Raw genomic sequence first — 27,741 nt, 5'->3', positions numbered from 1 at the left:
AAAATTTCAGGCCCTCCCCGATGCTGTCACCTCTTGTATTTTCCATCAGTGGCTTCTTCAAGGGTTAAGTTATCTTAAGGACAATCACAAACTTCTTTAACACAATTTATCTTTACTATTTCATTATCTTCAAAATGTTCCACAGTCAGTTGCTTTGTAATTTTTGCTACTACATTTCTACGTATCAAATTCAGGTGACTGTTCTATTTTGGTTCTTCCTTCTCAGGTTTTTCAACATTTCTATGATGTATGTTCTCCTCCAGGAATCTGGTACCTTTCTGGTTGCTTACAGATAACTTGTAATTGTTCAAAGGTGGCTTGCTGCAGGACTTTCTGATGGTCTGCTTTTGAATGCATTTATTTTTTTCTAAATACTTGAAGTATTATTTCCAGCATTCCCATTTCTTTACAAAACTCTGCATGTCCACTAATGTCCAGACAGAACCAACCAGCTTTAGAAGAATGAAACAACGAAACAAAAAGTCTTTGAATATTTTATTCCTTCCAACTGTATTTTTTATTTTTACCTCTTATCTGCTTAGGTGACGGATATATAAATATAAATTGGGTGGGGTTTTTCCTGTTTTTAATTCAACTATATTTACAGAACATTGTTTTGCCCTTTTTGTCCCATAACATGTCCCTAGACAAGTCTGAAATACTGTGTCTAGACAAGTAAATGCCAATGGCAGTACAAGAGAGCTTGGTGCAGCAATGTCTCACACCATCACTTGACAATCCCACTATATCAACAGAGGCATTTTCACGAAAGACACAGAGAAACCAGAAGTTCTGAGGGAGGACCATAAATCTGAGAATGCTCGGGGAAAACCTCATCAGTTTCCAGTACTTAAAGGGCAGCTAGAAAGAGGATAAAGGCTCCCTATCCACGAGACACTACTTGGAAAAGAAAACAGGCAGTGGGTTCAAGTGGCAACAGGACAGGTTTCATCTTGATACATGAAGTAAATTCTCTACAGCAAGAACAATCACTCACTGGACCAATGCCCCAAGGAACATGGAAGAATCCTCATCACTGGAGGTTTTCAAGATATGATATCTAGGTAGAATCTCATCTAGGCTCCCTTTCTCATGAAAGGTTGTACCGGATGATTTTGCAAGGTCTCTTCCAACATGGGCTGCTCTGTAATCCTATACAAAGCAGTGTTTCTAAATGAATCATGCCTGTAAACATCAGCCCATAATCTGAAATCCATCTTGATATTTTGCATTCCAAGAGATGAAAAGCCTTAAGAATGTTGATCCATATTCCCCTTCTTTCTCCTCCCTCTAGCTTTTATTCAGTTTGTGCTGGATTCATGGAAGATCTTCTTTGTCATTAGGCTTCTATCATATCCTTAATGTTGCTAGTGATATTTTCTGGGAAGAAAGATGTTGTCTGATTTGAAATATTTTTGAAGAAAAAAAAATCTGCATACTAAGTGATTGTGAATAGCCTAGAATGATAGATTTTGGCAAGAAAGAAAATAGGCATTTCCTTCCAGGTGACACCTGGAACAGGGCTTTGAGTTTTTATATATATGATTAGTTGACATATTCTTCAGCAAATGGGTGTAGGCAAAGATCTCACCATGAAACAAAAGGCCATTACTAATCACTGTCACTGTAAAGGCTTCTGCAATGATTCTTACAGCAATTCTAAGATGCTTGCATCATTTGATCTAGTATTCTAGTGTATAGCATGCAGATGATCCGAGTCTGCCTTGCACAGTTCTGGTTCTAAGCACATTTAATTTCTGCCTTGCACAGTTCTGGTTCTAAGCACATTTCCTTACTCTTCAGGCTTTGCAGTACAAGTCATACTTCAGCTTCTTTCCAAGTTTAGTTCCTGCTATATGTTCTTCGAATGCTTTGTCCATTTTCTGATTATGATCTTCAAGGAAAAGATTCTTCCAATCACTTACACAACCTTCAAGAAGGAAAAAAAAACACTTGAAAACCAAGATTTTTTTTTTCTTTTTCTATTGCATTATTATTGTGTTGCAAATTTTTTTTATTTTTTTATTGCATCATACACTAAAGACTGTTGAGCCATTTTCCAGATGAAACCATTTTCTACACTAATGCAATTCTGTGAAATCAAAAAATTGATATATGTGAATAAACTTTTGGTATAATGCAAAAGAACATACTCCTCTTTAGGTGACTGTGTTCAAAAAGGCAGCCTAAAGTCCTGCCTCCCTACATCTCTCTCCTCTAGACAGTTATGACTGGCAAAGTGGAAGATCATGAAGAATTGATTAAGAATCATCTGCCAGGAAGCAGAGCTGGGTTTCTGCTCCTTTGGCAGCTTGAGTTTTTATCCAGTTACTTCCTTAATGCAAAATGCACAAATAGATTTTGACAACCAGGTTGCCCTTCTCACGTCCGTGTCCCCTACACTTCACTGCAAAAGTAGTTCCCTTTTGTTTGCACCCTTGCGTGCACCTGGATTCTTGCTTGCTTGGCTTAGTTCTAATGTGTAAGAGTGAGCAGGCACTGGGCAGTGGCCATCTCAGAAGATTCCTGTACTCTCCTAAAAAGTGTGGTCACACCACTCAGGCTGAGTTTGGCCCAGTGCTGCCTGCTCAGGTAAGCCCCTAATGGCTGGGCAGTTGTTGATCCAGGCACAGAGGTGGAGAGGGATCCAGACACATGGCACTTCCTCCTTCCTGCCAGCCATCAGTGAGCCTCTAAAGGGGCTCTGCTGTGAGAGCCTGGCTGGGCATCTTCCTCACCAGTTCTCCTTGAATAGTCTCCTCAAGCAAAGCAGTGATAACTTGCTTGATACTAACTTGCAATGCTAATATGAGTGCCAGAAAAAGAACCAAAGCATGGCCCAAGTTCTTGAGAGTGTGACATTTCTATCCTTGTGCCACTTGGAGCTGCCTACCTTTGCGAAAGATAATATTGCCAAATGTCCCATGGGTCTTCTCTGAGTTTTTCTTCATAGACTGGAAGCTGCACCTCTCTACCACAAGCTGAAGCTGTTCCTCGGTCAGAGGAATTCCAAAGAATGTAGCTATGTTTTTCACAGCCAGGGCAGGATTCTGGAAAGTGGAACGTAACATATGACATGACTTTCAAACAAATTACGCCCCTTTCCAAGGTGTTTACACATCCCTATATCTCTCTGCTGCCTGCACACACAGGATATTCATACAGATCACTAGGACTGGAGTGGTCCCGAGTGTTTCTCTTCTCCATAATTATTTTGGAGGAGACATGAGCTGCCTACCTGTAGATTACAACAGATTATAAAGGATTTTCACTTGAGCAGAATGTACACATCTGAAAATATAAAAGCTCCTCCCCCAGATATTCCTGGATATTTTGATTTACAATTAGTTGGGCTTACATCACAGAGAAATATAAAACAAGAATCTTTTCCACAAGCTATGTTTTAAGAAGGTTTTAAAGTTTGAATTTCGCCTTTTCTTCCCTTAAAACAAGAATCTGTCTCACACACATTGGATACTCTGCACACGAATACTGGTGAATTGGTCCAGGAAAAGATGTCCCTTGAAGTATAAAGTATTTGTGACTATTGACAACCTTACCTCTTTTACCTCTTCATAGGTTACTGTCATAATATTTTCTTGATCAGCATATTTGTTCCATTCAGAAAGGTATTCAAAGTAGCATCCCCAGGCCACTAAATAAAACAAAAGAACGCTGAAATGAAGCATTATACAACTTAAGATTATACAAGTCTTACTCATTAAGTTGTCTCAGCCAAGGGCTTTATTAATCATGTCAATGGCAGAGTTTACACCCTTCTCTGGGAATTATAGGCTTTGCTCCAGGACTCAGGCAAATGAAACCATTTGAAAGTCAGAAAAATAAAGCTTGTTAATATGCCAGGACAGCTGTGAGTCCACCAAAAAGCTTTCACCTTGCAGTCCATCTTGTAAGAATCTCTTCACCCAGTCTAAAACCTTGTTGAACCCTCTCTTCTGCTGGCCATGTGATATGCCAAACTGAGAACTTAAAACTTGTGGTATTACTTTTTCGTTCTTTAATGCACTAGAATTAATTTCTCTCTTTTAATGCACTATTAAATGCACTTTATTTAGTCCAAATAATTCCTTTCATCCAATTTGGCATGGAGGTGATTGTATACCTCCATGGACACAAAATGATAGACATAGGAGATTAGGAGAAAATGGGACCCACAGTACGGATAAGGAAGAACTGCTCCTTCCAGGCAAATTACCAGTTTATCCAAGTTAAAGAGGTCTGTAGAAATGCAGGCGTGACAAATATTTATCCTCTAGCAGTAAGACAAGTATGGCAAACTTCAGTTCAGATTTCTAATTCTCTGTCTTTAATCTCTGCTTTTCTATTGTAAACCAAAAAATCCTAGTGAAGCTGATTTACCAAAGTACAAGGGGTTTTAATCAAAGACAAATCCTTGGATAACTGACACAGACAGAAAAATATACTGTACTTTTCTTTGTCATGAAATCTGTGAAGAAATCATCCCAGGTCTCATAGGAAGGAAGAGTAGCCAGGCCATTGGAAAAATGGTAAAAAGATGCAGCTACATCTTTTGGATTACGAATCAGTAACAATATCTAGGAAAAACAATTAAATTAAGTATTTATGGAGAAAGACATAGCAGACCATAGCATTACAAAAGAAATAGTAAGAATGTACTTTACATCTGCAGTTGGGGATTTCTAATACTTTGTGAGCTACTTGCAGAAGTAGCAATTTCATTCTCAATTCAGAAGATGTATTTAACCTTGCTTTCGTACAATCAGAAGAAGATGGTTCCCTATAATTCTTATCTTTTACAGATTAACCAAATTATTTATGAAGAATCTAAGTATGTTTTGCTCAATACAATCATCAGTTCATCATTTAAGTAGCAGAGAAAATTCACAAAATAGAAATTCTCCCTGAAATTTGACACGTGGAAGTCCTCACTTGCAACAATGCCATAAAATTCCTCCCACAGGAAACCATGTCAAAATACATTTTGCCTCTGGAGGATTTCTCCAAGCCCTGCAACTCTCTTGTGGAAACTGTCACAAAGGTGCCAATAAGGGCAAAAAGAGATCAAGTGAGATGAATGGCAGTACTTTAACAGTCATTTAGAAATGGCCAGGCTAAACACTTAAGTATAAAAGTGATCCTGAAAATTGGCAGGAAAGTACTACATTGGTTTTAAAAAGAAATCTGTTGAAGTGTTTGTTTTCAATACATTAAAATCAGGACTCACCTTGACTTTGTTTTTGAAGATAGACTTGGGAAGATTTTCAGGACGCAGATGAGTAACCATGAATCTTGGAGAAGGTAATTTCATCATTCGCTTGAAGAAATGGAAAGAGAAGGGGGACAGTTCAGTTAGTACAAGTATTCTTTCCATTAATTTATGCTAAAATATTGCCTTGATAAACTTATCAACAATTACTGGATTTTGGTTTCATTTGTGAGTGTTGCCCTGCAATATTAGTTGGTTGCTCTGAGTAGATCTGAATCTTCAAAAACCCATGAACAGCTGGAAAAGGATTATTCACTGTTTGTTCTCTTCAGTGATAATTCTCTTCCATTCTGTTAGACAAGGGATCAAATCTAGAGGTAGGGTATAGATTAGCTATGGGTGAAAGCTGAAGCATCTCAAGGACTGAGAGAGGAGATGAGGAGGAAGAACTAGTAAAAGAGACAAAACCTAATATTTCATTATTTGACACTTCATGGAGCTCTTCTTGAATGCAAAAGATGCTGTGTTGAATTTCTGAAGTTCTTATGCATCACATGGTCATGTGCTCCTCTCACTCCCACTGAAGTATTCATTTATCCCTCAGTATTTGACAGTCCAGATGAGATTAATCCTGACCAGATGCCACAGAAAGAAAACTGGTAAAGTTCTTCTCAAAAAATGGAGTAATTTATACATCATATATTCAGTATTTGAAGCACATGATTTTGATCATTTCCATACATATATTCTTCCCACCTCATATTTCTCAGCATCTCCAACTTCAAGGTAGGGGAATTCTTGTACATCTTCAGCATTCACACTGCTTTCCCTACCTGGTGTTTTCTTTTGAGATATGGCTATCAGGTCAGTCAAGATTTGACTTAGCCAGTTTGTGCCTGAAAGAAGAAAAATACAGAATTGCTTGTAAAACTTTGAGAATGAACAGAAATGGATTTACCAAGAAGTAAAGGGGTGAAGTCAAGAGGTGGTAGTACTACCAGGTGAGTTACTTGGCCTCCTTTCAGGTGATACAATCACACCTGACTATCTGGTCAATCACGTCCCTGGGTCCTACCTTGGCTCCTCATAAGGACATCTTTGTCCAACTTGACCGGTTCAGTACACCATACATTAACTTGTATATTGTAAACTAACTAATAAGGGAGAAGAGCCACTAAGATTCAACTAGGAAAACCTGCATTAATGTGATAAATTTGATTGTGGGAAATATAAGGGAGACTGGGGTGGTAAATCTGTACTTTAAAACTTAATGTACTCAGTGTCATCTGGTCTGTAGGATTAGCTCTTAGGAAGAAAGATGGGTCACATTACTTAAGCACAGGAGCAGAACTAGATCTGAAAATTGTGCACTCATTTTCTTTAACAACAGGAAAAACCTCTATGCAGTGACATTTCCTATACACATTTATTATCTTTTTATTCAAAAGACATCAAAGAGCCTACACAGACCTTCCATCTGTAATTTACCATTTCCTGCTTTCTGGACACTGGGTGCCTACACCTTTCTCACTGAAGTCTTAACAACTGCATTCAAGTGCATAACATTTCTTCAAAAACAAAATACAACAGAAAAGAAGAAGCTTCACAATCCTGTCAGCTGTGACTAGCGACTGTATGGCAGTGGGAACCCATTGTTGGAAGAGAGAAACAGCTAGATTCAGGTGTATATGAGGCACATCTAACCCAAACCTTTGACTTGCATGTGGACCAGTGCTTTCAGATAGAAGGAGCAAACATGTAGGGTGAACTTGCAACCCTACCAAAGATCTCCTCTTGATTGCCCAATAATTAAAGAACAGTGTAATCACCTCCAGGACTACAAAAATATTTTTGATAGCTATTTCCTGACATCTGTGGGAAATAAACTAAAGAGTATTCAGCATTTGAAGTTACCAAAAGCTCCATTCTGTGTAAAAACATAAATCCCTGAAATTTACAACCATAAATATGAGAAGAGATCATGTAATATCCAGAGATCTGGTTATCCCTGGTGTAAAAAACTGCATTTTGCTTCTCTCCAATTTGTGCATCTACTTCTTAACTATGAAAAGAAAAGATAACAAAATCCTTCATATGTTTTAGAGAACAAAATCAGATTGTTTTTCTCAGTCTTTTGAAAACTTTGCCATATAAAATATTTGTAGATAGTTTCTTGTGCTTTTTAAAAATGAAATCACCTTTACAAAATTTTGTAAACATTAAAAATATTATTATTCAACATTATATATAGTATTATGTACCATATAGTATATATTGCATAGATTTAGTACAAACCTTGTTAGTTGATACTACAGAACCTTATTTATGAAAAAAAAAATTCAAATATATTCACCGGATTTAGGGTATCCTGCCAAAATTACATCATCACTTCTGGCTTCAAAGGATTCCAAGGCTTGGAATACTTCACGACTGCAAACAGCAGCAGGGTAGAGAATTCCGTTGTAAGAAAAAAGCAGTTCATCAGGATGCATTGAACTGGCAGCTGCTATCATCTTATCTATGGCATCAACAAATGTTTTCCTGGACTTCTCCATTCTTCTTTTCTTTCTCTCACACACACAGGCACTGTCACAGTCTGAAATGCTGTGCAGAAGGAGAAACCCACAAACAGCCCTTAAATAGGTGCTTGGTTCGTTGTCTTCTTGAGCCTATGAACAATAACTTTCCTCTTTCAGAACCTGTGAAGAAATATGCATCTCCAGTCAAAGACCTTAACCAATATGGACCTTTGAAATCAATACAAGTCAAACATAAACGAACAAGATAAGCGACAATATGCAATTGCATTTGAGGATAAAGGGCTTAGATAACTTCAAAACATCATGCCAAGAAGTCTGTGATTATAATACAGAGTTTAAAAACACAATATAACAAAATAAAGTGACATGAATTGCAGATTGGAATTTATATGTCATGATCAAAATCCTCAAGACAGTTCATCACTTTCCAGTACCCACTGCTAGGATTTTCTTATATCACTCCTCATTCTCACCCAAGTCAGATAAAATGTGTTGGGATTGGGAGAGAAGATGTTCAATCCACTGAAAATTGAGCTGTGGACAGTCCTGTGAGTGGGGCTGACTGCTCCTTCCAGCTGGTGCCCAGGAGGGCACAGGGGCACATGGACTCTTTGGCCACTCATCAGACTCAGAAAAACAGACATCTGGTTTTCTGGTGGTTACACAAAAATTACTCATTTCTACATTTCATTAATAAGTTCAATCATTCTTTAACAACTGATCAGACCTTAGGGAGTTGGTAATAATAGAACCTCAGCTACAGGGATTAGTCTTTGTCACGCACTTCAGGTGATGAGCTGCACTGACCCCAGCAAAAGAACTGGTTTCAGCCTCAGGTTCAATATATAAGTCTCTGGCAAAAGGATGGATGGGTCACAAAAAATGGGAAAATATTCCCCCAAAAAGTTATGCCAAGAATTTACATGCCGTCCTTTCTTACCTCCTTCTTTTGAATGCTGCCTGTTGGACACTGGAAGCAAGAGGACCAGCAACTACATACCTGCATGCTTTTGATATTTGCTCTCCCTGAGGGATTCAAGCCTGCTCCCTGAGGCATAATGCTGTGCTCATGGGATGATCTAGCCCTACATTTTCACATCTACTTTTTCCAGTCCATACAAAATCTTTTGCTTTTCCCTTCATCTCCCTTCTTTCTGTAAAATGGTGTCAACATAGAAAGACTACCTATATGCAGGCACAATCTGAAACAAGTGGATATCATAGGGCCTGATCCACGGGATGAACGACATGTGTACCAAAGGGCAGCCAGCTGGCACCACCTGCATCATTTCACTGACATCAGCTAAAAACTGCTGTCCTATGAAACAGAATCTTTGCTGATTCTTGATGTGAAACTAGCCAGCCTAGCAAAACAAAAGCAGCTTACTTGATTTTTCTTCCATACCTTCCCTTGCCTGGGAAGGCATTTTTGCCTGGTGGCAAAAATATTAGCTGGGACAGTCCTTCCTCCCTAAGAGGGGAAAAAAAGAGAAAATGGCCTGCAAATTATTATTGTATTGCATGCAATAGCATAGCGTTGGAGTACGGTTTCCAAAATGAAAAAACGTATTCCAGAGAAATATCCAGAGGATTTCCAGTGTCTTTTTGCAAGAAAGGGCAGTCAGGCCAATTATTCCAGGGAAGCATATTTTGTCCTCAGGACCCAGAAAATAAAAAAAGCCAAACCCTGTATTTGTGGAAGAAAAGGCAATTAGAAGACATAAGCCCTGAGGAGGGATTTTGAGGGAAGTTAAGTTTCTTGACCAGAAAAAGAAGCAGGATCAAGATTTACTAATGTGAGCCTTTGATACAGCCATCTGCCATGACACCTGAACCTGGAGATGGGAGGAGTGTACCAAGCCACATCCATGTGACACAAGACCATCTGATCCTGCTAAATAGTGAACCCAGAAACTGACAAGAAAGCACCACTTGATTTAAAATTTCTAAAAAGCAGCTTTAAAAATACAGAGATTAAAACTGCTCTAAAACAGATTAAAGGATTTGACTACCCCCAGCTTAATGGTATTTGTTGTTCAAGCCACCACAGTTTCTCTGAAGCTTTCTGACTTCCCATGGTTACCAGACCTGGTCCTTCCTGATTCTGGAGCTTTGAAGGAGGCAGGTGACGTTCTGTGGCAGCTACTGGACAGTGCCAGGTGGCCCTTACATAGTGCACTGATCTGCTTGTGCAGATCCATTCCCTATTAAATGAAGCAATCTCAAAAAATGAAAGCCTCAAAACATGTGCTCCCATGTGCTAATTAAGATTGTTCCACTCAAGAAGGTACTTGTTCATTAGCTACAACTCCCTGTGGAAACTACTCAAGAGCTGTGTGGCTTCCAGCACTAGGCTAACGTAGTCATCTTTTGGCTCTCTGCTTTCCTTCCATGGTGCTGTCTCTGGGAACACTCTGTTCCCTCTTCCCAACCAGCTTCAGTTTATGATCTCTTCATTATTGACACAGTTTGGCCTCATTCACCATTCCCAGCTAGCCTTCTGTAACTGGAATCACCAGGATCATCAACCAAGCCACCAGACAACCACACTCCCGACACCTCCCGCTCAGGCTGGAGGTAGAAGAACAAAGGCATGGGAGACTCTCACTGCAGTCTTCCACAACTGGAGGAAACAATGAAGATGGAGACTGTCTCACAACAAGGGGATGTCTGACTGCATTGATGTAAAAACAAACAAAGGATAACCCAAGCTCCAAAAAACCACAATTGTAGGAAAACCCTGCAGAAGATTTCGGTGGGTGGTGAACCTCCATCCTCAAAAGTGTCAAAACCCCTCAGGACAAGGCCTTGAGCAACCAAACCTAATGTTGGAGGTCAGGTCTTTTCCCAGTTTTCAGCAGGGGCTTCTATTATTTGAGCTCCAGATATGTCTTACAATTTTAATTCTTGATTCTCTGATGTCTGATGTCATCATAAGCTTTTCTCAGGAATTCAAGCTGGGTTAAGTGATGGCATTAAATAACCAACTTCTGGATTGTAGCACTGTGTACTTGACTACTGAGACAGAAAACACTTAACTGATTTAAGATAACCACCAAGAATCGCATCATCACTCCTGGCTTCAAAGGTTTGCAGAGCTTCCAAAGTCTCTGGGCTGCAAATTGTAACTGGGTATAAAATACCTCCGTAGGAAAACAGCATGTCTTCTGGGGCCATCTTATCACCCTCTGAAAAACATTTGTCCACTATTTCAATGATTCTTTCACTGTTTCTGGACATGTATCCCTGTGTAAATCCTCCCAGACCAATACAGGCTGTTGTTCCACAATGCAGAAAAGCTCTGTGCAACACATGAGCAAATAGGGGTGAAGGTGCAAGTCAGTGATTAACTCTGTACTCTGTTAACCCCTTTGGACATTACAGAACTCCATGGAGACTGACAATTCCTGCAACTGATACTAGGAACAGGAACTCTTGGGGCAACAACTAATACGATGGATTAAAAATATTATATGAAACCAAAGAAAGACCTGGAAAGGATATTTCCTGAAATACTTATAAATGGGGACTAATGCACTGCAATTTGCCAGCTGGACAAGGAGCATGTGTATAGTGGACACCTGGACAGTGGATCTCAACCTGGCTTGCTATGGAACCCACTAATGGATACACATCCCAGGATATAGGTTCCACACAGGCCATGGCTCTGTCCTGCATCCAGTCGCTGTAAGGCAACATCCAGAGCTAAGGACAGGCGTTACCTAAAGCAGACTGCCCATTATGAAATACTCCTATCTCAGTGTTTTATGTCATCAGATCCTACAGGAGGGTCACTTGCATGTGAAGTTTTAATACTGAGGTACTAATGCATTAGCGTGAATCAAATTCTACTTGTACTGCTTCACTTTAATTTCTCTCTCCTCACGTCCAGAATTTAATCGTTGGTTGAAATTGTTCCCTGTAGGGTTGTTATTTGTAATCTGGGCGGTACCCTTCTAGAAGATAAGGAGTGCTGAGATGGTGAAATGGGTATCTCTGCTTGTCATCCCAAGAGAGACAGGCAATACAGGAAGTTGAATTACCCTGTGAAGGGGCCTTTCACTCTCTTTCATGCCCTTGAATACAATATGGGTCTTGTTCACTACCCATATATCAAACCCTTGTATCACAGACTTGTCTCTTTCTTCATAAATGGATGTTAAACACTCAGTAAACCTATCATAAGATTAAACTTGGCAAAGTGCCAAATCCAAATCGTACCTGTAAGACGTGAAAGATTGCTTAAAATTACCTACAAAGACTAATCTAAAATTATTTTTCTGGTCTCCCAAAATGCAGAACCATCAAAATCGACCATTTCATTGGATATATTTCCTCTAGCTGTGCTGTTTTACTCTTAAAAGTTTACGACACTGTTCATGTAATATGCTTTCTGTAAGCTTTGTTTTAGTTATTCTTTTCAGCTGTTTGTCCATGCGTACACTCTGAATTGCAAAGGAAAATTTCCTCCTGTTTTCCACTACTCAAGAGTAAGGACATCAAGAAATTAACAATATTTTCTCAGGCCAGCTGCCTGGGAAATTTTCTTTGGAGACAGCTGCGTGAATTCTGAGGGAGCCACATCACTGTAATTCCTCAGCATGAAATTTAGAAGCCTGTCACCTGAGCCACTGGGGACACGAGTGTCTCCAGGTTCTTTAACCCTTAGACTCTCTGCTCCTGAGCAGGGTCTTCAGTGCTGTCACAGCCACATGTCAGTCTGCTCAGGAGCTGCAGATGTGGCAGGTCAGATCAGCCCTGTCTCTCTAGAGAGCCTCAGGGCAAGCAGGGCTCCTGAGTATGCCAGCAATCCAAGTCCCAATCCCAGCACTGTCATTCCAGCAGCCAAAGTGTCTTGGGGTATATCAAGGTAGGTCAAGGAATGTGGAACAGCTCCTGTGGTCTCCCGGGAAAACTCTGAGTTGTTCAGTTAACCACAGGAAAATCTGCCTTGGCTGGCAATGCTCTTATCAGGAGCATTTGCAGGACACCATAAAGAGAAGATGCATCTTAACAGAAGACTCACCCTAACTTTGCTTTGGAAAAGGATTGGGGAAAGGACATGAGGTGGAAGATGGGTTTATATCCTTTTTCTGGTTTGGTCATTCTCTTTAAAGCAAACGGACCAAAATACAATATAAACATCCTTTTCAGTGGAACTTTATCTTTTTAGGCATCATAGGCAGCAAAATAGACTAGACCAAAAAGAAAATACTTTTCTATTTCTTGACAATTGGCAAGAACCTAGAAGTAATAAATTGAAAGAGCCACTGCTATTGTGTCAGCTAATTATGTCTTACTTTCAAAAAAGATTCCCCTCTTTTTCTGAATTGATTCTCACACTCATTGGCCTCTTCTCTTCTTATTTTTCCTGCTCTCAAAATGTTACTCATCCATTAAGTAGTCTTGCCTACATTAAGTTTTTGACATGGGAGCTTGTATTTTCAATCCTCCCTTCTTCTACCTCCTTAGCCCACAGAAGGCAAGGCCCCACATCGTATCTCTAATGGAGCAAAAGCACGAGGGGTTACATAGCAATGTGGGATATCAATGGTGGTTGCTGCTACCAATTTCCCAATAAGCATCTCTTTTGGAAAGGCCGCTTGAGTAGGCATTCAGGCAAAGCACTGAAATCCACACACCACACACACCATGGTTAGCTCAGCAAAGAGAGGCAAGAAGGTCCTTTTGTATGATAAAATCCACTGAAGGTTGATTTCAACATGCCAGAGGGAATCAGGGACAAAACATCCAACCATGTGGTGTGCACAGGGAAGTATGGGGTCAGGCACCAACGGTCTGACGGGACAGGGGCAGTACAAAGGGCGGGGCAAAGGGCAGTGCCCTATAGAGGACACAGGGCAGACCACCAGGGATACCGCAACCAATGGGGAAACAGGAAAAGGAGAAATCACAACAATTAGGGGCATATGGGAGCGCAAAACTGGGGTAGATAGCATAGTGTTGCAAGGCACCATGGGGAAAGTGTTTTCTTTCATCCTAGGTGGAGACTCCATGATATATTCTTCCAGGGCAAGGCCCTGGGGATTCTCCTGAGCTGTTCAAACAATTCCACAGTGTTACTGCTCTGAATAGCTTAGTCCTTCAGAGTGACATTGTTAAGGGCACAAAGGGAATGAATTCAAGCCTTGGGATGACACAACAGAGGCTAAAATTGCAAAAACAGGTCATGGTCTGGTTTCCAATCTGATCAGCCAGACCAGAATAAGATCTGAGCCTTTCTTTTCTAGCACTGTCATCATGTTAGTCCTTTCTGAGTGTGATTCCTCAGATGTCTTTATGTCAACTGCTGCCTGACTGATTGACCCCCACCAAGTACCTGTTCCTTTGGCTTCCCTTTTCTATATATTGAGTTTTACACTTACCTTTTGTTATAAATGATCAGAGCCAATTTCCAAAATCAAAGATTTATTTAACAAATTTGAAAAGCAATTTCGGGAAACGCCACGATAATTCAGGACATCGGTCGAATGTTGGGTGGACAATCCGGGAGCAGCAAAGGGTGCTTCTCCAGAGTACTGCCCACAAATTCAGGGTCTCAGGGTAGGTGTTTTATACCAGTTTTCTACCCTGAGGCAAAAACAAGACAGTAACAAAGAACCCGAAGAACATGACATCATGTACATAATACAATCATTGAAATGTCCGGTATCCCACAAGGAATATATGAAAGAGTTTCCTGAGACATTAAAAAAATGTCCGAATGAAAAAGTCTCCGAATCTTCTGTCAGAAGGTTTCTGCCGCCCTCCGCCCAGATTGGTATCGGATCTCCTGATGAACTGTGAAGATGTGGTCAGCCCATGATTAATGGGCCGTTTCCCGGTTATCTCTCTGGCAGATGTCGAGGTAACACCTTTGGACTGTGAAAAGACTGTGGTGTGCAAAGAGATGCCCTGGAACTGTTTCCAGGAATTCAGGGGTTTTTACATTCCACTGTAAAGTTTTAATACACACAATTTTAATCCACGAATTTAATACTATGTATCTATTACACATACTATTGCAACCAAGTTGATAATATCCATGTAAACAAGTGGATATTCATGAAAGTATTGCTGCTGCTGACAGTCTCCTGAATGCCTTTTATTGCTGTTGTAGGAATTTCTAAGAACTTTCTAAGTCGACTTTCAGGACATTCATTTCTATAACCCCATTTGTACATTGTCATCTCCACATCACTTTGTGTCTCTTTAGTCACATAATTTCAGGCCCTCCCCGATGCTGTCACCTCTTGTATTTTCTGTCAGTGGCTTCTTCAAGGGGTAAGATCATAAGGACGATCACAAACTTCTTTATTGTGATTTATCTTTACTATTTCATTATCTTCAAAATGTTCCATGGTTGGTTGTTTTGTCATTTCTGCTGCTACATTTCTATGTGTCAAGTTAAGGTGATTGCACTATTTTGGTTCTTTCTTCTCAAGTTTTTCAACACTGGTATTATGTATGTTCTCCTCCAGGAATGTGGTACCTTTCTGGTTGCTTACAGATAACTTGTAATTGTTCAAGATGGCTTGCCACAGGACTTTCTGCTGCCCTGCTTTTGATTCCATTCACTTTTTTTCTAAATATTTTAAGTAGTATTTCTAGCATTCCTATTTCTTTACAGAACTCTGCATGTGTGGTAGTTTAGCATGGATGTGAGGGTTTTGTTGGTTTTTTTTGCTGTTGTTGTTTTTTTTTTTCTCTAAGGAAGTTATAGCAGATGTTAACAGATTGGTTGACTAATTAAAGAGTTAGTTACGCCTCTGTAAAACCCCGGCTTAAAATCAGAGGATCCCAGTTGACTGGTCCTTTCCGTTCTGGCTAGCAGCAGGTAACAACCAGCCCCAGCAGCTGCTCCGAGGAGCGGCCAGGCCGGCTGGACCCCTGCTGTTTCCCCTCCTGGGCAGGGGGAATGTCGGCTCAGGGCCTGGCTGTGCCTCCGGGCCCAGGCTGGCCAGGCTCCTTCTGCTTCCCCCTAATATACGGGGGAGCGGCCCGAGGTCTGGCCAGGCTCCATCGGTTCTCGGTGGGGAAGGGAAGGCTGTAGCTTAACATCAGCTAATTTAAAACCGGCCGAGCCAGGAAGGAGCCACCGGCCGGGCCCCTGATAAGAGTTATGAGCTCGATTACCAAGGGGTGGGCAGTATTCCCCCTTCCTCCGGTGATTCCCGGGCAGAGAAGAAAGGAAGAAGGGGAAAGCCCGGGTCTGAGATGCCACTCCAGAGAAGCTGCTGCCAGGCAGAGATCATATGACCACGGCAGGACTGGGCAGATTTAACTCTTTCTTGGCAAAATTAAGTTTCTAAAACTTAACCCTTCACTCTTCCATGAAAGACAGAGTGATTTAAAACGTAGAGAGACAGCATAAGACAAGGTCAGGAAGAGAACTGATAAAGACTATTGGAAGAAGGGATGGGGGAAATGGACATCTTTGACTGGACTTCTCTGGATGTAAACCACGGAGAAATGGACTATTTCTTGTAATATCATAAAGCTGTTTGGGGGAATGCAAGTTCTAGCCAAAGGCTGTGTACTGATATAATTGAGAACTAATTGAGAATTTTGAATAGAGTAAGCCCTCAGCTCCTGGGGTGAAAAAAAAGGTCTCAGCTTTTGAAATGAAGCTGATTCTAGAGAGAAAGTGATTTGAAGCCCCGGCTCCTGGGATAAAGGGAGGTCACTATTTCCTTTGAGGTAGAGATGATTTTAGAGATAGAAGAAGGGAATCCTTGTTTTATACTAGAAGAAGCATTCTTAAACAATACCCCAAATATGCTGAGGCCCATAACTAGCCAGGGGAAAGACTGCTAATGGGTGGGACTGCACAGAATCTGCAAAAATCCCAGGTGGTTGCAGATTTGTGACACTGAGAGCCACCAGACTGGTTTTTTCTTGTGGCGAATGTCTCCATGAAACTCTAGAGAGACTCCTCTCCAAAAGTGATGCAAGATTATGTTTAAATGGTTGCAACTGACTGATATTCATCGTTTTCTCTCTATGTTGTGTGGGAAGGTGAACAGTTTGTGGGAGAAAAAGAGAGTAGACACTCAAACCACTACACTAAATTAGGCAAAACAGAATCTAGTGAACACTAAACTACTATAGCATGTCCACTTCTATCCAGGCAGTACCAACCAGCTTTAGAAGATTGAAACAAAAAGTCTTTGAATATTTTTTTCTTTCCAACTGTATTTGTTTTTTAGTTTTACATCTTATGCGCTTAGGTGATGGATATATAAGTATAAATTGGGTGCGGTTTTTCCTCTTTTTAATTCAGCTATACTTACAGAACATTATTTTGCCTTTCTTTTTTTTTTCCAGAACAGATCCCTGGACAAGTCTGAAATACTGTGTCTAGAGAGGCAAATGCCAATGGCAGTACAAGAGAGCTGGGTGCAGCAACTTCTCACACCAGCACTCTTCACAATCCCACTATCTCAATAGAGGCATTTTCAAGAAAGACACAGAGAAACCAGAAGAGCTCCAAGGGAGGACCACAAAGTTGAGAAGGCTTGGGGACAACCTCATCACAGTTTCCAGTGCTAAAAGGGCAGCTACAAAGAGGATAAAGGCTCCCTATTCATGAGACACCACTTGAAGAAGAAAACAGCCAGTGGTTTCAAGTTGCAATGGGAGAAATTTAATCTTGATACATGAAGTAAATTTTTTACACAAGAACAATCATTTCCCAGAACAATGCCTCCAGGAACAGGGTAGAATCCTCATCACTGGAGGTTTTCAAGATATGATATCTAGATAGAATCTCATCTAGGTTCCCTTTCTCATGAAAGGTTGCATCAGATGATTTTTCAAGGTCTCTTCCAAGCTGGGCTGCTCTGTGATCCTTTACAAAGCAGTGCTTCTGAGTGCATTATGCCTGTTAACATCAGCCCATAATCTGAAATCCATCTTGATATGTTGAATTCTGAGAGACAAAAAGACTTAAGAATGCTGATCTGCATTCCCCTTCTTTCTCCTCCCTCTAGGTTTGATTTAGTTTGTGCTGAATTCATGGAAGATCTCCTTTTTCATTAGGCTTATGTCACATCACTAATGTTGCTAGTGATATTTCCTGTGAAGAAAGATGTCTGATTTGAAATATTTTTCAAGAAAAACATAATCTCCATACTAAATGATTATGAATAGTCTAGAATGATAGAATTGGGATAGAAAAAAAAAAGGGGCATTTCCTTCCAGGTGACAGCTAGAACAGGGCTATTGAGTTTTTGTAAATATGATTAGTTGACATCTTCTTCAGCAAATGGGTGTAGGCAAAGCTCTCACCATGAAACAAAAGGCCATTACTCATCACTGTCACTGTAAAGGCTGCTGCAATGATTCTTACAGTAATTCTAAGGCACTTGCATCATTTAAACTCGTATTCTAGCATATAATATGCAGATGATCTGAGTCTACCTTGTAAAATTCTTGCCCTAACCACATTTCCTTACTCTTCAGGCTTTGCAGTACAAGTCATACTTCAGCTTCTTTCCAAGTTTAGTTCCTGCTATATGTTCTTCGAATGCTTTGTCCATTTTCTGATTATGATCTTGTCTTGGTTTGGGAAGACAGGTATCTGCCAGGTAATTAAAAAAACAACTGCAGTTTCCTTTGGAATGGAGAGTGTAAAACCCCCCCTCCACCCCTTTTTTTCTTTTTCAATTATAAATTTACAATCAAAGGCTCTTAGGCAAAGATTTGGGAAATAGGAATAGCAGTTCTTTACTAGTATGTATTACAAAGCAAACAAACACGCAAAAAAAAAACAAACCACCAAACAACTACAGCATTAATAACAAATGAAAACAGTGCCAAGAACCTTGAGGGCTTTGTTTCACAAAACCCAGGGCAGTTTGGTTTCGGTGTCCCTGCAGGATCTTCAGAGCACCAAGCTGAAACAGTGGAAAAGTCCCGGGCTGGTAGCTGGAATGGCAGGGTGTCCCGGCAGGGAGGGGCAGGATGTCCCGGCAGCGCAGGGGGTGCAGGGTCACGCTGTAGCAAGAGGAGCAGCGCCGAAGAAGCCGAAGGCGAGGCAGGGCCGGCCCAGCTCCTGCGGGTGGCAGAGAAAACTCAGGATTCAGGCTGAACCGGTGATAGTAGATTTCCCAGGACTGGATCCCTTTGGCCACAGTGAAACTCTTCTAGCCAGCAACAGCCGTTCTCTCTCTCTCTGAACGCCAGAAAAAAGAAGAGCCCGCAGCTGCCTCAAGCTCTGTCTTTTACCTGCGTTATTTCCCCCTTCCAACTTTGTCCACCTCTTTGTTTCGGCTAAGTACTCTCAAGTATCCAACACTTGGTCTCCTTGGTAACTTATGGGGAAAAAATTCTTTAGAGAAAGAAGGAAAAAACCAAACCCCCAACAGATCTTCAATGAAAAGATTCTTCCAGTCGCTTACACCACCTTCAAGGAAGGAAAAAAACACTTCAAAAACAAGAAATTGTATTTTTTATTCTATTGATCAGTCATTTTTATTGCATTGTACACTCAATAGTGTTGATCCATTTTCCAGATGAAACCATTTTCTACACTAATGCAATTCTGTGAAATCAGTGGAGTTACATATATGTGAATAATCTTTTGGTATAATGCAAAAGAACATACTCCTCTTTAGGTGACTGTGTTCAAAAAGGCAGCCTAAAGTCCTGCCTCCCTACATCTCTCTCCTCTAGACAGTTATGACTGACAAAGTGGAAGATCATGAAGAATTGATTAAGAATCATCTGCCAGGAAGCAGAGCTGGGTTTCTGCTCCTTTGGCAGCTTGCGTTTTTATCCAGTTACTTCCTTAATGCAAAATGCACAAATAGATTTTGACAACCAGGTTGCCCTTCTCACGTCCGTGTCCCCTACACTTCACTGCAAAAGTAGTTCCCTTTTGTTTGCACCCTTGCGTGCACCTGGATTCTTGCTTGCTTGGCTTAGTTCTAATGTGTAAGAGTGAGCAGGCACTGGGCAGTGGCCATCTCAGAAGATTCCTGTACTGTCCTAAAAAGTGTGGTCACACCACTCAGGCTGAGTTTGGCCCAGTGCTGCCTGCTCAGGTAAGCCCCTAATGGCTGGGCAGTTGTTGATCCAGGCACAGAGGTGGAGAGGGATCCAGACACATGGCACTTCCTCCTTCCTGCCAGCCATCAGTGAGCCTCTAAAGGGGCTCTGCTGTGAGAGCCTGGCTGGGTATCTTCCTCACCAGTTCTCCTTGAATAGTCTCCTCAAGCAAAGCAGTGATAACTTGCTTGATACTAACTTGCAATGCTAATATGAGTGCCAGAAAAAGAACCAAAGCATGGCCCAAGTTCTTGAGAGTGTGACATTTCTATCCTTGTGCCACTTGGAGCTGCCTACCTTTGCGAAAGATAATATTGCCAAATGTCCCATGGGTCTTCTCTGAGTTTTTCTTCATAGACTGGAAGCTGCACCTCTCTACCACAAGCTGAAGCTGTTCCTCGGTCAGAGGAATTCCAAAGAATGTAGCTATGTTTTTCACAGCCAGGGCAGGATTCTGGAAAGTGGAACGTAACATATGACATGACTTTCAAACAAATTACGCCCCTTTCCAAGGTGTTTACACATCCCTATATCTCTCTGCTGCCTGCACACACAGGATATTCATACAGATCACTAGGACTGGAGTGGTCCCGAGTGTTTCTCTTCTCCATAATTATTTTGGAGGAGACATGAGCTGCCTACCTGTAGATTACAACAGATTATAAAGGATTTTCACTTGAGCAGAATGTACACATCTGAAAATATAAAAGCTCCTCCCCCAGATATTCCTGGATATTTTGATTTACAATTAGTTGGGCTTACATCACAGAGAAATATAAAACAAGAATCTTTTCCACAAGCTATGTTTTAAGAAGGTTTTAAAGTTTGAATTTCGCCTTTTCTTCCCTTAAAACAAGAATCTGTCTCACACACATTGGATACTCTGCACACGAATAATGGTGAATTGGTCCAGGAAAAGATGTCCCTTGAAGTATAAAGTATTTGTGACTATTGACAACCTTACCTCTTTTTCCTCTTCATAGGTTATTGTCATAATATTTTCTTGATCAGCATATTTGTTCCATTCAGAAAGGTATTCAAAGTAGCATCCCCAGGCCACTAAATAAAACAAAAGAATGCTAAAATGAAGCATAAATTGAGATTATGCAAGTCTTACTCATTAAGTTGTCTCAGCCAAGGGCTTTATTAATCATGTCTATGGCAGAGTTTACACCCTTCTCTGGGAATTATAGGCTTTGCTCCAGGACTCAGGAATATGATACCATTTGTAAGTCAGAAAAATAAAGCTTTTTAATATGCCAAGACAGCTATGAGTCCACCAAAAAGCTGTCATCTTGCAGTCCATCTTGTAAGACTCCCTTCACCCAGTCTAAAACCTTGTTGAGCTCCCTATTCTGCTGGCCATGTCCTATGCCAAACTCGTAATTTTGAACTAGAGCTATTACTTTTACTCTTTTTTAATGCACTAGAATTAGTCCACTTTCTAAAGCACTGGATTTAGTCCAAATAATTCCTCTCATCCAGTTTGGCATGGAGGTGATTATATATCTCCATGGACACAAGAGAAAGGACATAGGAGAGAAGGGGAAAAGGGGACCCAAGAGAGGGATAAGGAAGAACTGCTCCTTCCAGGAAAAATAAATGAAGGTAAAGAAGTCTGTGGTAGTGCAGACGTGACAAATATTTAACCTCTAGCAGTAAGACAAGTATGGCAAACTTCAGTTCAGATTTCTAATTCTCTGTCTTTAATCTCTGCTTTTCTATTGTAAGCCAAAAAATCCTAGTGAAGCTGATTTACCAAAGTACAAGAGGTTTTAATCAAAGACAAATCCTTGGATAACTGACACAGACAGAAAAAATATACTGTACTTTTCTTTGTCATGAAATCTGTGAAGAAATCATCCCAGGTACCAGGGAAGGAAAAGAAGCCAGGCCATTGGAAAAATGGTAAAAAAGATGTAGCTAGATCTTTTGGATTACGAGTCAGTAACAATATCTAGAAAAAATTAAAATAATTATTTGTAGAGAAATACATACCAGACCATAGCATTAAAAAAGAAATAGTAAGAATATACTTTACATCTGCAGTTGGGGATTTCTAATACTTTGTGAGCTACTTGCAGAAGTAGCAATTTCATTCTCAATTCAGAAGATGTATTTAACCTTGCTTTCGTACAATCAGAAGAAGATGGTTCCCTATAATTCTTATCTTTTACAGATTAACCAAATTATTTATGAAGAATCTAAGTATGTTTTGCTCAATACAATCATCAGTTCATCATTTAAGTAGCAGAGAAAATTCACAAAATAGAAATTCTCCCTGAAATTTGACACGTGGAAGCCCTCACTTGCAACAATGCCATAAAATTCCTCCCACAGGAAACCATGTCAAAATACATTTTGCCTCTGGAGGATTTCTCCAAGCCCTGCAACTCTCTTGTGGAAACTGTCACAAAGGTGCCAATAAGGGCAAAAAGAGATCAAGTGAGATGAATGGCAGTACTTTAACAGTCATTTAGAAATGGCCAGGCTAAACACTTAAGTATAAAAGTGATCCTGAAAATTGGCAGGAAAGTACTACATTGGTTTTAAAAAGAAATCTGTTGAAGTGTTTGTTTTCAATACATTAAAATCAGGACTCACCTTGACTTTGTTTTTGAAGATAGACTTGGGAAGATTTTCAGGACGCAGATGAGTAACCATGAATCTTGGAGAAGGTAATTTCATCATTCGCTTGAAGAAATGGAAAGAGAAGGGGGACAGTTCAGTTAGTACAAGTATTCTTTCCATTAACTTATGCTAAAATATTGCTTTGATAAACTTATCAACAATTACTGGATTTTGGTTTCATTTGTGAGTGTTGCCCTGCAATATTAGTTGGTTGCTCTGAGTAGATCTGAATCTTCAAAAACCCATGAACAGCTGGAAAAGGATTATTCACTGTTTGTTCTCTTCAGTGATAATTCTCTTCCATTCTGTTAGACAAGGGATCAAATCTAGAGGTAGGGTATAGATTAGCTATGGGTGAAAGCTGAAGCATCTCAAGGACTGAGAGAGGAGATGAGGAGGAAGAACTAGTAAAAGAGACAAAACCTAATATTTCATTATTTGACACTTCATGGAGCTCTTCTTGAATGCAAAAGATGCTGTGTTGAATTTCTGAAGTTCTTATGCATCACATGGTCATGTGCTCCTCTCACTCCCACTGAAGTATTCATTTATCCCTCAGTATTTGACAGTCCAGATGAGATTAATCCTGACCAGATGCCACAGAAAGAAAACTGGTAAAGTTCTTCTCAAAAAATGGAGTAATTTATACATCATATATTCAGTATTTGAAGCACATGATTTTGATCATTTCCATACATATATTCTTCCCACCTCATATTTCTCAGCATCTCCAACTTCAAGGTAGGGGAATTCTTGTACATCTTCAGCATTCACACTGCTTTCCCTACCTGGTGTTTTCTTTTGAGATATGGCTATCAGGTCAGTCAAGATTTGACTTAGCCAGTTTGTGCCTGAAAGAAGAAAAATACAGAATTGCTTGTAAAACTTTGAGAATGAACAGAAATGGATTTACCAAGAAGTAAAGGGGTGAAGTCAAGAAGTGGTAGTACTACCAGGTGAGTTACTTGGCCTCCTTTCAGGTGATACAATCACACCTGACTATCTGGTCAATCACGTCCCTGGGTCCTACCTTGGCTCCTCATAAGGACATCTTTCTCCAACTTGACCGGTTCAGTACACCATACATTAACTTGTATATTGTAAACTTAACTAATAAGGGAGAAGAGCCACTAAGATTCAACTAGGAAAACCTGCATTAATGTGATAAATTTGATTGTGGGAAATATAAGGGAGACTGGGGTGGTAAATCTGTACTTTAAAACTTAATGTACTCAGTGTCATCTGGTCTGTAGGATTAGCTCTTAGGAAGAAAGATGGGTCACATTACTTAAGCACAGGAGCAGAACTAGATCTGAAAATTGTGCACTCATTTTCTTTAACAACAGGAAAAACCTCTATGCAGTGACATTTCCTATACACATTTATTATCTTTTTATTCAAAAGACATCAAAGAGCCTACACAGACCTTCCATCTGTAATTTACCATTTCCTGCTTTCTGGACACTGGGTGCCTACACCTTTCTCACTGCAGTCTTAACAACTGCATTCAAGTGCATAACATTTCTTCAAAAACAAAATACAACAGAAAAGAAGAAGCTTCACAATCCTGTCAGCTGTGACTAGCGACTGTATGGCAGTGGGAACCCATTGTTGGAAGAGAGAAACAGCTAGATTCAGGTGTATATGAGGCACATCTAACCCAAACCTTTGACTTGCATGTGGACCAGTGCTTTCAGATAGAAGGAGCAAACATGTAGGGTGAACTTGCAACCCTACCAAAGATCTCCTCTTGATTGCCCAATAATTAAAGAACAGTGTAATCACCTCCAGGACTACAAAAATATTTTTGATAGCTATTTCCTGACATCTGTGGGAAATAAACTAAAGAATATTCAGCATTTGAAGTTACCAAAAGCTCCATTCTGTGTAAAAACGTAAGGCTCTGAACTTTACAAACAGAAATATGAGAGCAGATTTTGTAATATAAGGAGATCTAGTTATCTCTTTGATTCTCTCCAATTTGTGCATTTTTCTTCATAATTATGAAAAGCAAAGGTAACAAAGAGCTTGATAAGCTGCAGAAAAGAAATCAGATTGTTTTTCTGTTGTTTGAAAAATTCCCCACATAAAATATTCATAATCATTTTGTTGTGCTTTTTGAAAATTAAATCAGCTTTACAAAATTTTGTGAACATCCTAAATACTATTATTCAGCATAATACATAATATTGGGTATTATATAATATATGTACCATACACTTAGTAAAAACCTTATTACTTGCTATTACTGAACCTTATTTATGAAAGGAAACTTCGAATATATTCACCAGATTTAGGGTATCCTGCCAAAATTACATCATCACTTCTGGCTTCAAAGGTCTCCAAGGCTTTGAATGATTCAGGACTGCATAGAGTAGTAGGATAGAAAGTTCCCTTGTAAGAAAAAAGCAGTTCATCAGGATGCATTGAATTGGCAGCTTCTACTGCCTTATCTATGACATCAACAAATATTTTCCTGGACTTCTTCATTCTTCTTCTCTTTCTCTCACACACAGACTCTGTCACAGTGTGAAATGCTGTGCAGAAGGAGAAACCCACAAACAGCCCTTAAATAGTTTGCTTGGTTTGTTTTTTCCTTTTGTTTTGTTTTGGTTTTTTTTTCTTGACTCTGTGAACAATAATTTCCTTCCTTCTGAACCCGTGAAGAAATATACATCTCCAGTCAAAGACCTTAACCAATATGGACCTTTGAAATCAATACAAGTCAAACATAAACGAACAAGATAAGCGACAATATGCAATTGCATTTGAGGATAAAGGGCTTAGATAAGTTCAAAACATCATGCCAAGAAGTCTGTGATTATAATACAGAGTTTAAAAACACAATATAACAAAATAAAGTGACATGAATTGCAGATTGGAATTTATATGTCATGATCAAAATCCTCAAGACAGTTCATCACTTTCCAGTACCCACTGCTAGGATTTTCTTATATCACTCCTCATTCTCACCCAAGTCAGATAAAATGTGTTGGGATTGGGAGAGAAGATGTTCAATCCACTGAAAATTGAGCTGTGGACAGTCCTGTGAGTGGGGCTGACGGCTCCTTCCAGCTGGTGCCCAGGAGGGCACAGGGGCACATGGACTCTTTGGCCACTCATCAGACTCAGAAAAACAGACATCTGGTTTTCTGGTGGTTACACAAAAATTACTCATTTCTACATTTCATTAATGAGTTCAATCATTCTTTAACAACTGATCAGTCCTTAGGGAGTTGGTAATAATAGAACCTCAGCTACAGGGATTAGTCTTTGTCACGCACTTCAGGTGATGAGCTGCACTGACCCCAGCAAAAGAACTGGCTTCAGCCTCAGGTTCAATATATAAGTCTCTGGCAAAAGGATGGATGGGTCACAAAAAATGGGAAAATACTTCTCCCCCAAAAGATATGCTAAGAATTTACATGCCATCCTTTCTTACCTCCTTCTTTTGAATGCTGCCTGTTGGACACTGGAAGCAAGAGGGCCAGCAGCTGCACACCTGCATGCTTTTGATATTTGCTCTCCCTGAGGGATTCAAGCCTGCCCCCTGAGGCATAATGCTGTGCTCATGGGATGATCTAGCCCTACATTTTCACATCTACTTTTTCCAGTCCATACAAAATCTTTTGCTTTTCCCTTCATCTCCCTTCTTTCTGTAAAATGGTGTCAACATAGAAAGACTACCTATATGCAGGCACAATCTGAAACAAGTGGATATCATAGGGCCTGATCCACGGGATGAACGACATGTGTGCCAAAGGGCAGCCAGCTGGCACCACCTGCATCATTTCACTGACATCAGCTAAAAACTGCTGTCCTATAAAACAGAATCTTTGCTGATTCTTCATGTGAAACTAGCCAGCCTAGCAAAACAAAAGCAGCTTACTTGATTTTTCTTCCATATCTTCCCTTGCCTTTGAACTCTCATGGACTGAAGATAAGAAAATGCGTTTAATTGGCATTTTAACCTGCTGGCAAAAAAATTAGTTGGTACAGTCCTCCCCAAGGGTGGAAAAAGAGGGAAAATGGCCTGTAAATTATTAGTGTATTTCATGCAATATCATAGTGTTGGAGTAGGGTTTCCAAAATTAAAAAAGAATATTCCAGAGAAACTTCCAGAGGATTTCCACTTGTATTTTTGTTTGTTTTATCTGACCTTTTCCAACTATATTGGTACAGTTGATTTTAAAATTTAGAAGTCTCTGGCTAGAACTTCATAAATAAATGCAAGGAGCCAAGCCAGTTACCCCAAGAAATCATCTGTAGCCTCACTGTGTATCTATACAACTTGACATTAAAAGGGGAAGGGGAGGAAGGAGCAAACAAGAATGTCACAAAACACTCACTGATGTTATGGAGGACTTTCTGATTCTTGCTAATGCACGATTGTCCTGTTACCTTCAAACCTGTCACTAATCCCATTCTGGTCTATGCCCCTCAAATAATCAAAGCTCTGGAGCCTTTAATACAGAATTATATTCATTCAAAGTGTAATGTGGCAATACAAATGAGGCTGAATATAAAATGCAAATGTAAAGTATGCTAAATTAGGCTGATTAAAGAGGCGTTTGAAACAGGTCATCCAGATGCATTAAAATAATTAGTCCTGTCACATTCTTTGCAAAATGAAAAAGGCATTTTAATTTTCAGTATAGTAATTTGAATGCACAAATCAGGGTTATCAATGCAACTTGCTAAGTAGAGCATGTAAGACATCAGTGGGTATATTCTTGCAGCTTGGGTCTTAAGCATAGGGTGAAAATAAAATATGTTCACAGAGAGAAGATAATTTAATTCCTTTTTTGAAGACATTATTTGAACTGGGTTTTTTCCCACTTGAATTATCAAAGAAATTTAGTTTTATTCAAATATCATGGCATTACGACCAGAAAATCATGCAAAAATGACTACAAAGTGTTTTTCTCTGATTTTTCTCAACACATGTTTCTCAGTGGCTTTTATTGAGTTCCAGTCATGGCACTGTTAATTAATCCTTTAAAAAGTTTAAAGAACTGACAGCTAGTGTCCTGTGGGCTAATTCAAATGCTGACTGCCTAGCTACTGGTAAGACATGGGCATGACCAATAACAGCCTATGATCTTGGCCATGATCTACCAATTGTTTCACCTCCTGTTGCCCTCTGAAGCACCGAAGAATCTGACTGATCTCCCCATGGTGTGTTGCAGAGAAAGATAAGGGCTGGAAGCAAAGCTGGGAGGGGGATATAGAGCTTTGCATCCATTTTCTTCTACCCTTACAGGGTATGGAGAAGAGGGAACAGGACACCTGAGCTGATGTAAAGGAACA

General features: G+C 40.0%; 2 protein-coding genes across 4 annotated transcripts; both read right to left on the bottom strand.

Moving 5' to 3' along the window:
- Positions 1-480: 480 nt before the first annotated feature.
- Positions 481-8,891, bottom strand: LOC136286761 (sulfotransferase 6B1-like). Of its 2 annotated transcripts, XM_066178708.1 has the most exons (9): positions 8,750-8,891; positions 7,563-7,908; positions 5,966-6,105; positions 5,228-5,317; positions 4,451-4,577; positions 3,561-3,655; positions 2,894-3,050; positions 1,797-1,930; positions 481-1,380 (listed from the first exon to the last, which is right to left on the bottom strand). In XM_066178708.1, the coding sequence occupies exons 2-8, from the start codon at positions 7,762-7,764 to the stop codon at positions 1,800-1,802; spliced, it is 942 nt and encodes a 313-aa protein (XP_066034805.1). In that variant the 5' UTR covers positions 7,765-7,908; positions 8,750-8,891; the 3' UTR covers positions 481-1,380; positions 1,797-1,799. The 2 variants fall into 2 exon arrangements, with proteins under 2 accessions (XP_066034805.1, XP_066034804.1); XM_066178707.1 differs by having other exon boundaries at positions 481-1,930.
- A 9,289-nt stretch (positions 8,892-18,180) lies between these two features.
- Positions 18,181-26,075, bottom strand: LOC136286762 (sulfotransferase 6B1-like). Of its 2 annotated transcripts, XM_066178710.1 has the most exons (8): positions 24,720-24,921; positions 23,143-23,282; positions 22,405-22,494; positions 21,631-21,757; positions 20,765-20,859; positions 20,098-20,254; positions 19,117-19,156; positions 18,181-18,309 (listed from the first exon to the last, which is right to left on the bottom strand). In XM_066178710.1, exons 1-8 carry the CDS (start codon positions 24,919-24,921, stop codon positions 18,210-18,212), a joined length of 951 nt encoding a protein of 316 aa, XP_066034807.1. In that variant the 3' UTR covers positions 18,181-18,209. The 2 variants fall into 2 exon arrangements, with proteins under 2 accessions (XP_066034807.1, XP_066034806.1); XM_066178709.1 differs by lacking the exons at positions 18,181-18,309; positions 19,117-19,156 and adding an exon at positions 25,874-26,075 and having other exon boundaries at positions 19,535-20,254; positions 24,720-24,825.
- Positions 26,076-27,741: the final 1,666 nt, after the last annotated feature.

This window comes from Chamaea fasciata, unplaced genomic scaffold, assembly GCF_029207755.1.
Source record: "Chamaea fasciata isolate MVZ Bird 193981 ecotype frontalis unplaced genomic scaffold, bChaFas1.0.hap1 SCAF_3, whole genome shotgun sequence".
Lineage (NCBI taxonomy): Eukaryota > Metazoa > Chordata > Aves > Passeriformes > Sylviidae > Chamaea > Chamaea fasciata.
The sequence above is the reverse complement of the archived record's forward strand: the minus strand, read 5'-3'. Positions and strand labels throughout refer to the sequence as shown.